The sequence below is a fragment of the Agelaius phoeniceus genome, chromosome 4, assembly GCF_051311805.1.
Source record: "Agelaius phoeniceus isolate bAgePho1 chromosome 4, bAgePho1.hap1, whole genome shotgun sequence".
NCBI lineage: Eukaryota > Metazoa > Chordata > Aves > Passeriformes > Icteridae > Agelaius > Agelaius phoeniceus.
The window spans coordinates 51952475-51963684 of record NC_135268.1 but is presented as its reverse complement, the minus strand read 5'-3'; the positions used below and the strand labels follow the sequence as shown (position 1 = coordinate 51963684).

Genomic DNA, 11210 nt, shown 5'->3' with positions numbered 1-11210 from the left:
CAAACATCCTTCTCTAAATTGGAGAGATACAGATTTAACAAGCGTGGAAATAACTGAGAGATAATTAAGATGTAGTAGGGATTTTGAGCTCTTCTCTCCAAAGCTCAGGAGCCAGGCACCTGGCATCCTACTGCCATCCTACCCAGGTAACCTGAACTGGTAGGTGAGTGCCAGCAGTGTCATCTTTGGACACCAGGAAGCTCTCCCACAGCTTCAATTTCACTGTTTCATCTACCTACCACTCCTGGTGTGTGCTTGGAGAGCCACCTCAGTGAGTGTTAAGGATCACATCCTCTTACAGTTTGATCACCTCATGTGCTGCCCACAGTTGTGATCTCAGGACTTTACATTTCCATCAAGCTGTAAGTACAATGGCACAACTCCACATCGCCGTTGAAATGACACATGAAATTTAATAACAGATAAAGAATTAGATGTTTATTAGACTCTCAAATCCAAGCCCAGCAAGTGACTAGATGTCTCCTACTAACAAACACCATTAGTTTAATCAGTAAGATTTTAGCAGAGAAGTTATTTCCTAGAGAAAATTACTCTTTTTTCACCTGTGTGATGACCCTCAGCACCTGCTCATTAAATGAGCAAGGTAACAGAGTTCAGTGAAGCCTGGAGATAAAAGTGCTTCATTTCCAAACATCAAGTTTCTAAGTACTAGGAAAGAGAAAAAACATGCAATCCAGTATAGCTTGATAGAATCACAGCAGAAAGCAGCAATTTACAATACTATTAAAAATACCATAAAAAATACTATACAATACTATAAAAAATAATAATTAGAGGTATTAACTGTGAATTTGAAGACAGTGAATACCAAATTCTATGAACTCATAGCTTGGCAGGTATCTATCTCTAGGCAATTGGTAATGTTTAATACAGCAAAGGAAGAAGAACATCAAACAAGAATTAATGGATTCAACTTTTCACACACCCAAGAAAGTCTCTCTGTGATGAAAGATTTCCAGGAAGGGAAAACAGGCTAAAAGGGTGTGGATACTGTACACTTAACACCTACTGTACCAACATACTGGATGGGATTCAAACAAGAGTTTTCTTCTTTGTGTTATTTAATGAAAACCAGGAAAGCAGATCCCTACAATATTAATGTCACAACATTCACATCAGAACAAAGATGAAATGTATGCCTTGGTGGCCTGATTACACTGAACAAACCATATTCTTATTACTTTCAAACATAGCTTTCAATGGGAAAAGTCAAATAAATGCAACCTGAAAATAAGGTAAATCATTGAGAAAATTTCTCTCTCTTTCTCTTTGTTGATGATAGGCAACTACAGAAGACTTCTGACTACCTGGATGGCTTGAATAAGCAATAGCAATTTCTTTATGTGCCACATTTCGCAACAAACTGGGAATATTGTAAGAAAACAGAAAAAAAATATTAACAGAGTTTAATGCAAAAAAGTCAAGTCAGCTATTCACACACTTATATTACCAGTAGGTGTAACATCACTCTCCTAATCATTTGCTTCACTGGCTGTTGGCAGGTTAATGCTAATGGCTGCCCTGAGGTTGGCCCAGAATAGGGCGCGCTTGCTCCTCTCCTTCGGCCACTCCATGTAGGTGCGCTTTGCCATGAGAGCTTTCAGCTTGTGATACCTGGCAGGGATAAGGTACGGAGGGATGGGCTCCAGTAAAATCAGGATTAAGCTGTTGGAATTCTCACTGAATAACTTGTGATGGGCAAAGTACAGCTCATAGTGACACCACTCACTCTGCACAAAGTTGGGAGACAACACAAAGATCGACCTGTAGCTCTTCTCAATGCAGTTAATGATGTTCTCCACAATGCTCTTGCCGGGGATAAAGTTTCTCTCGTGCTGGCACAGTTGCACGCTGCCCTCCCCCTTCTCCAGGTTTGGGATCAGCTCGTTCTTCACCCACGGCGAATCGCGCTCGCTGTAGGAAATGAAGGCGTGGAATTGCAGAATGGCCTCCTGATCTGCGGGGGGGTTGTGCCAAGCTCTGCGCTTCGTCTGCGTCCACTGCCACGTCATCCGCACGTACCACGGCACATCCAGGTAGATGCACAGGAAGGCCACCGCAGCCACCAGCAGCAGTGTCAGCAGCAGAGCTGTCACAAGCAGCAGCGTCGTGTTGCAAGCCAGCGGGCTCAGGTGGAAGTCCTTGAGCTCCGTCCCTCGCAAGCCCTCTGGGTACTCGCACACGTAGGCCGCCGGCCAGCCAAACAGCTTCCCCCCCAAGTGCCTCTCCAGCTGGATAAAGGCTTGCAGCTCACAGGAACACTTGAACGGGTTGTGCCCGGCCTGCAGCTCCCTGACCCTCGGGCAGCTCTGGAAGAAGTCAGCAGATGGGGTGAGGATCGAATTCATCTCCACGTTCAGGAACTGCAGGGACGTGAAGTCGCTGCAGCCCGGCAGGTCGGCCAGCCTGTTCGATGCCAGGTTCAGCTCCTCCAAGGATTTCAGCTCCGCCACCCCGCTGGGGACATTGCTGATCTGATTGTTTCGTAGGCTGAGTTTTTTGACATTGGCTGGCAAGCACTCAAACACAGCATCCACCAACTGATTGGAGGACAGGTCCAGCTCTGCCAGAGACTCGGCCCACTGGCACTGCACGCCGGCTCCATCGTGGCGCAGCAGGTTGTTGCTCATGTCCAGGTACTGCAGGGATTTCATACGGCTCGTCATGAAGCTTACTTTGCGAAGGCTCTCAAATTTATTCTTCTGCAAAATAAGTAATTTAAGATCCACGAGAGTGCCGCAATTCTGGAACAATTCATCTGTCAGGGCGTTGTGAGAGAAATTTAAATACTGAAATGAGCTTGTCCTATTGGGGCAAAGCATATGTGGCATATATGCATCAGCTATTGTCAAATTGGCAATATTCATCTCTGAAAACTGTCTGTATAGAATCTCCTGGTTGAAATAATAAACCTTATTACGAACATGCTCCAAAGTTAATGCTTTCATGGAGCCATCCAAAGAGATTAATTGTTCCACAGAGCTTAATAAGGGTAGAAATGCATATTCAGTCAGCTCCTCCAGTGGTCCCCTAAAAGTCAAATTTCTCACAGTCAAATGTTCCACAGGTGAATACCAAATAAGCATGAAAATTTGTAGGATGATAGCCCATTGTAAGTCCACAGCATCAAGTATGAGAGTTGTTGTCTTGATTTTCTTCAGGAGCATTAAAGATGGAGAGGGGAAATCTTTGTAACTCAAAGTATATCTTAAGTTAACTATTTCTAAGTTTTCTGAAGTGCTCATTCCATCATACAGGAGGGGAAAAATGAAGTTTTGGTCTGCTGCAAAAGCAATGTGGAGATTCCTTGTATTCAAGACTGTCAGACTCTGAGGCTCATACAGTGAACAGTTTCCCAAGTTCATGAAGACAGTGTGCAGCTGCAAATGTTTGATATACCTGAAGTCTGATGTTCGTATCATCGTAGCACTTAATCCAAGGTACTCCAAATGAAACATGTTCCCAAATTCCTGACAGATGGGCAGGGCAGTAAACTTATTGAAAGAAAGATCTAAATGTCTAAGATATGCAAGAGTTAGACAGGAAACTTTTGAAATGTTATTATGAGATAAATCTAAGTATTCTAAATTTTCATTAAAAATGAAGACACTAAAGTCAAGCACTGCCATTAGATTATGAGAAAGATTTAATACTTGAAGGTCAGAAAGATTAATAAATTCTGAGATACTAAGTCCAGAGATCCTATTATGTGATAAATCTAATACTTGAGTACGGACTGGCATGGTTTTTGGAACATTAGTTAGCAAACTGTTTGAATAATTTGCAATAAATTCATCTTCTACAGTTGGTTGAATATTATTGCATAGTGTGAATGTAAAGGCACAAGTTAAGACATAGATATTTGTGAGGGATCTCATTATGCTATCCAGCTGTATCTTGGTTTTTTGCAGAAACACAGAAGCATATCTTTGTTTTCATATCTTTGTTTTCTGTTCAATATGTCCCACTGATGAGTCCAGCCCTATAGAAAAAATACATTAAATTTAATGAAGCCGTTGAATGATTGAAGTTGCTTTTTTATTGTGAAAATAAACTTCAATATAAAATCTATATAATAAATTTCAATATAAAATCTATGTAATAAAAAAATATTTTTACATACTCCTGTTTTCAGTTCTTACCAATCGTCCTCACTCCCACTCTTTAATTAATGACTCAGTCAAATGTAAATTAATTCTCTTATAATGGGTGGGATGCCACTGGTATGTTACAAACACATAGATGTTAAGAAATACAAATTTCTTAATCATGAAAAAATACAAAACTGGTACAAACCAACACCAATACATTTATGAGAAGAAACATAAAGGAGAACAAACATCAAAATAAAGGAGAACATCCATCTGCTGTTTCTGTACATTCCAGGTTCACACAAATTTGGGAACAAAACTCCAATAAAACCACCCTCACAGAAACTGGTGCAAAAACAACCTCTTCACTCAAAGAATATTCTTCACACCCCAAAGACCTGGATATTGCCATGATCCTCTCAGGGTCAGATTATCAGCTTTGTCCTTACTATCGCACAGAGATATAAGAGTCTGTTTTTAGAATAAGCCAAGAATTCTGAGGAATTATACAGTCCATTGCATTGGGTTTGCATGGCAAGGTTTTGGAAGCGGGGGAATACAGGTCTGGTTTCTGTGAGAAGCTGCCAAAGGCTTCCTCTGTGCTCCTTAGAGCCAGTGGCAGCTGGATTCAAGGCCAAGCTCATCCACAACATTAGCAGTGCCTCTGGGATAAATGGTGAAGAAGGGGGGAAAAGCCCTGAGAACAGCAACTGCATGAAGTATAAACAACTCATAAACAGTTTCAGGAGACAAACATCCCCGGTTTCATTTTCTGTTCTGATCTTTTTCTGTTAAAAGAATCTAAAACCAAAAGTTTTAAAATTCTGTCCCTGTGTAATCTTTTGTTAAATAGAAACCAAAACCCCTTTTATTTCAGTTTTAGGTTATAATGTGTGCTAGGCCCTAATAATTTGACTAATTGACACTTAGTCAAAACTCAACCCTCCCCATCCAAGTTTCCCATCAGGCTTAATCAATTTTTTTCTTAATTAAGTAAAGCAAAAATACATGCAATTAACATCACCAAAACCATGAAATGAATAAATCACTAAAGTATTTCTACCTCCATTGAATCCTAGAGAGGCCCAATTACACCTTCAGAAAGTTGTGCTAGAGTTTCTGAGGACACAAAATAAGTGAAGCTGGGATGATTGGTCAAAGTACAGTATCAATTGAAAGACAAAATAAGACAAGGAAATCTGACCCAGTTCCTTCAAAGTGCAGTTGGCTCTGCTCTTCAGAGTCCAGGCTGATAAACAATCTAACTCTTGAATCAAACAAACTTTGATCTAGAACTACCTGGAGGAACTTCCTCCTGGGCAAAAGGGATGTCAGTAATAACGCAAGAAATGCTCTGAAGGGAGGAAAAACCAGAAATATATTCTCTGTCCATGTTCCAGTGCCAGATGAGTTTTAATTTACTGTACATGCTATGCTAGATACTGCAACAAGGGACAAGCCACACTCTATTGCCCTGCAGGGTGCCAGAGTCAAAGAGTAAAGCAAATATATCTAGAAAAGCAGTAGTAAGGATCAAGGGTTACCCCTCCAATGCTGTTTCAGAATGGTATTAAATTAGAGTCAGCTGAGAATTAAAACTGCCATACCAAATGATTTTTCTCCCTTTCCTCTTTGCTGAAATTCAGATGAGTGTTTTCACTGAAACTTCAAAATGCAAGAGTATCTTCCAACATCAAAAAAACATCAGCACCTGAGATTTGATGAAGTCCAAGATATTCATATATCAAAGAGAAAATTATTAAAAATAATGAAGCAAATATAACCTACCTTTCGTGCATGGAATTCATCTTCAAGCTGAAGAATCGACAAAATTCTTCTGCATACTTGGTTAGCATCCTCAAAACAGAATTTCAAACATTTGTAATCTTCAGGGTGGGGAAACTCACATGAGATGCTAATTCCTCAATAATTACCGACCTCAGGAAGCAAAAAACCAGGTCTTTTTTAAACAAGATATACAATTCTAAGAATTAATGAAAGCTCCTTACAATGTGGGTATTAAGAGCACAATGACAGGAAACTTTTACCAGTTCAGACTAAAAATACATTTACTCCTGTAATATTTACATAACCAGCTGGTTTAGGAGGAAATAAGCCTATCTGTAGTGCAGAATATTTCCCTTGGCAAGACTGTTCAATTAATTCTGCATTTCTAATTTCAAGTCTGCTTCTGATGTTACACAGATGTTCTAGAAATCTGTCAACTGCATCTCCTCTTTGCACACACAGAAAAGAGGAAGCAGAACCCTCACTGTCAACTTTTGTTCATATCAAGATCTCTTACAGAATTCTACCCTACCAAATTTTTTTGCTCATCAAGGAGAGTAATTAATGTAATCCACTGATGGATGACAGAAGTTTATATCTCCAAAGCTAATAACAGGGGCAAACTGGCACAGTTAAAAACCCTTACAGGGCAATCATCTTTACACTAGAATGATTATCAAGGATACCTCACATTGTGGCTTCCTCCAAAAAATTATAAAAATTAACAGTGAATATTCCCTGTGACAAGACAGCTGTAATGAAGCCACAAAGAATATGACACAATATAGGGTAATCTGGAGCTGAAGGATGTCACGGTTGAGCCAGAAATGACACAAATTCACTCGAAGGCAGAAGTGTGTTTAATACGAAAAATCCTCTCTTTTATAGACAGATTTGACACATTCTACTTGATTGGCTAGCTAACAAAAACATTTTTCTCATAAACACTCCTTGAGAAGAACAGAAAAACAGAGTAGAAAAACACCACCTGCAGGTTGTTTATACTAACAAGTTATCATCGTTTCTATGACTCCCTAAATAGTCTCTCAAGTCCACTGTGAGAGAACGAAACCCTTTTGCTCACTCTCTGACCAGGCTGTTGCATCCACAGAAGGAATCCAAGAAAGCAGCCATTCAGTTAATATTGGGAACAGGGACATGAGCCTGGGAGAAAATCAACATCTGTGACCCAAGATAAGACCAGGGATCATGAATGTTTATCAATAAAGCAGCAAGAGTGTTTGCCAGCTGATACCATCTAGACTCCAAGTTAAAAGAGATGCTCCTATTGGTAGGCATTAATCCATGATACTGAATAGAGTAAGGCACTTGTTGTCTGAACAATGATAGCACAATTAGCCAAAACAGTGGCAGCTTTATGTTGAATATAATTCCTAGAAAAAAAATTGATGCACGGATAAAATCAAATACACCATCAGCTTTCATCAGAACTGACTGTAGTACACACACAACTATTAAAAAACCACCTTTTATTTGTAGTATGTTTAATTTTTTTACCACCCTTCTTTATGAAGCTTTAAAAGACATCCAAATAAACAGTTTGCCCTAAAGAAAAATTTGCAGATAGTTAAAATAAAACTCATATTCCTGAATACCTCTAATAAACCATTAGGAACCTTGCATAATTTATTTTTACAAACCAATTCACCGAAGTTTTGTTTGGGGCTGGTTTCAGTTTACTGATTCAGTCATTTTGCATGACAGGAAAAACCTAAAAGCAATGTATTTCTGTTCATGCATCTCGAAATGCACCAGCTACATACCATCTTTTCCATAGTCAGCTCACACATGTTCATGCAGATACCTTGTTCCATTTCTGAATTTTATACTGCTGGGGTTTTTTGCAGTTTTTGCATCAGTGTTCACAAAAAGACATTTCACATTTCTGCCTGTATGTCATCATTATTTACCCAGAGAGGAAGCAGAACCCTTGGTCAGGTATGAAAAGCTATTCAGGACCAGCAGCATGCCAAAAGAGTGAAGAATCTCTCTGACAAGAACTGCAAAAGGCAACTTAACATGTGCAAGACATGGGTTAAAGCACAGTCACAGAAGATGAACTCATTGAAGCACTCATGACAATACAATAATTAAAGGTTCTCAACGTTGGTGTTTGGTCACATCAAGGACTTTAACTGTAATTGTCATTGTCACCTGTATGTCAAGTTGGTGGAAAAAAGGCCAAATTCTACCACAAGTCAAAGTGGGCAAATACTGTACCACATTTATGCTCAAGCCAATTTTGCTTTGGTATAAATAGACACAAGGATCAAAGCTGTGGAAATCAAACTGGTAACCCAGAGCCACCTTGCACAACACACAATTTCCTCACTTATTGATTATAAATACTGTTTTCTCTTGACAAAACAGTGACTACAAATGAACATTATAGTCAATCTCAGCAAGTACTTCCAAAAGAAAAAACAGACTAACCAAAGCCTTGAGTAAAAACACAGATTTCACAGAGGTTTTGAACCTTCCTCTCAGCAGAATCTCCCAGAGTCCCTTTATTTTCCCCTGGGTGCCTTTCCTTCCTCAAACTCTTTGCAGCTAAAGTTCAGTGATGATGTTTTGTAACATTTCTAAAGCTAAAGAAGAGCTGAGCTCTCAGCAGGCAACTCACATTATGTCAAGTCTGCCTGTCTGCCAGTTTCCTTTATACTATACAATACTTAAATACACATAAAAACATTTCTGTTTTCACTCTTGAACTTCATTCTGCACATCTTTTATGTTTCAGAGGGTGTTTAACTCCTATTTTATCAGTTTTGCATGTTGATATTTTTATGTATGTAAAAATAGCATTCCTGCTAGTCATCAAGATGACTAACCAAATGCCAGGAATCGCTCTGATACAGTATCTGATATCAGAACACATTTACACACTCCTTTTTCCTGATAACTGGAGTGCAGCAGCAGTTAGGCATTTCAGTGCAGGACCAAGTGCAGGCACACATCACCAGGCTGCACAGAAAAGCTCAGTCCCTTCCAAACTCCGCAGATAAACTGGCTCACATGCTGGGAGACTATGTATGGCCCCATGAACATGGAAAAATTTCTTCATGGATTAAAGCTGGTTCTACAGAAAGGGTTGAGAGTATGACAGAAACTGAGATAATTGTTTGAAATATTCTAATAACACTTGAGAAATTAATTCTGTCTTGTGGAATCAGAGAAATTAGCTCTAACAATTCATTGCACGTTTAGCTGTTTAATCAATTATTTGGCACATATGGAAAAAAAAAGATAATAGTATGTGGGCTTCTGGCTCCAAAGTACAAGTTTTAATTGATGCCCATGCTCACTAAAAGCCACCCTTTCCAATTTATTCACTCAAGGATTTTGGAATCCAGAAACTGTAATACCATAGAACTGTAATTATATACTTCTGCTTATCATAACATCAGCTACATTCCCTGAGGTCACATAGTTCCAGGTTCTTTCCAAAGTGGCAAACAAACCTTGCTTGCCTTGTTAAAACCTTCCACTCCTTAATTTCTGGTAATGGCTATGGCTCCCACATGAGTAACAGGAAGGTTTCTTGGAAACTCTCTGACTTGCAGAGTGTTTCTCTGTCTTTCAGCCAACAGAAGAAGCCAGATGAGTTCTAAAGGTTACACACAAGTGGATGTTAATTGTATCACAGAGGTTTCAAGAGTTACTAAAACTCTTGGCCTAAAACTCTGAGGCTTTTGAAGAACATTTTCAAGCAAGGTATCACATAATCCAGCTGTCCATGGTTGTGAGAAAGGGATAGGCAAACAAGCTGTCTGATCATCTTCAGTTTTCACACTGAAGCAGCAATGGGAGGGGAAGGACGAAGCAGAGAAAACATTTATTTCCACAGTTCTGAATGAAATGTCTGCAATTTGATAACAGGTGTGCTATATTAATTTTGAGGGTAAGTGGGATGAGCGAGCTAAAGGTGTTAAATTTGACCTTTTTTCTACAGCTCATAAACAGTCACTCACAGTTCAAGGCTTCAGGTCAAGAAATCTCAGCCTGCTTAAACCTCAGGCAAAAAGAAGCATCAAAACTAAAATGTTTTGCTAGTAATGGAAGACAGAAATAAGATAAAATGTAGACATCCTATACTACATGAGGATTTCATCATAACATCCCTTTTTCTCTCATATACATGTTGAAAAACATTTTTGAAGGGAAACTTCCTGCTTGATGGTCATCTAGCTCTGGTATTTCAAACAAACTTCCCTTGCTGGGGCAAAGAGGAAGTTTACTGTCATCATCTTCAGCAGTTGTGAAAGTTTGCCTGAGCCCAGCCATGCTTTCTTCAAGCTAAAACAGTATAAGCACAGACAGAGGGGGCTGCTATGTTTCTGTAAAGGAAAAGCAAATATTGTAAATGTAGTTTGTTTTTCAAACTCAGTGAATAAACCATTAAATTACCTTCTGTCTCAAGACCTAGGAAATTTTTTCAGGCTTTGACTGGTTATTGACTTTCTGGCCAGAAGTCATAGCCATGCTACAAGAGGTACTGTTTCAGCAGAAAAGGACAGATTCTTTTAATAATAAACATAAAGTAAGATATATGGATGAGAAGACAAGAAGTAGAAAGCTAGGGAGGGAAAAGCATGGTTTAGAGATGTCAGGAGTTTCTCAAAACATAGGCAATATGATGAAGGCAGCTCTGTTACTGCAGATGCCCTCCTACCCCCTCTGGTCAAGGTACCTCTCAGGATCAAAATGGTACCAGGACCATGGTATGAGACCCATGGTCTTAGAGCTCTGTGCTTCTCACTTGCTGTAATGCCAAGCTAAAAAGTGAAGTACCTCACCTTTTTTTTCCTTAAGAAAAAAACCCCAAAACTTTTCTTCCTTGCTCAATCCTTGGTTTTGGCAAGTTCAAAGTTCACAAACTTCTGTGTCTGGGTTCTATCCTTTTATACACCAAACCTGAACAAAGACTATTTAGCAACCATTTTGAGCTCTGGCCTTCAGGCATCTTCTCAGGATCCTTAATTTTCTTTCACATGAACTGATTTTAGAGATAATCTCCTTTGACAAAGCTGTATAAATTTTGTGATTAAAGCAGCTCTGCAAACTATCCAGCAGATGAAGCACTCTTCCACATTACTATACTAAACTGCTCCAGATTTTATCGTGCTGAGAAAAACTCACTATAATATTTCAAGTCGTATTTCAAAATCCACATTCAAATTCATTTGCAATTTGCTATCTCAAGAGATTTGCAATAAGATGAATTGAATTTTGACTATGGTTAGGAAGAGACACAGGCAAGCTGGAAACAAGATTGTGTAACAAAAAGTT

General features: G+C 39.2%; 1 protein-coding gene across 1 annotated transcript; it reads right to left on the bottom strand.

Annotated features, from left to right (window-relative positions):
- Positions 1-423: 423 nt before the first annotated feature.
- Positions 424-11087, bottom strand: LOC129120879 (toll-like receptor 6). Its single transcript, XM_054633689.2, has 2 exons — positions 5901-11087; positions 424-4003 (listed from the first exon to the last, which is right to left on the bottom strand). The coding sequence occupies exon 2, from the start codon at positions 3897-3899 to the stop codon at positions 1494-1496; it is 2406 nt and encodes an 801-aa protein (XP_054489664.2). The 5' UTR covers positions 3900-4003; positions 5901-11087; the 3' UTR covers positions 424-1493.
- Positions 11088-11210: the final 123 nt, after the last annotated feature.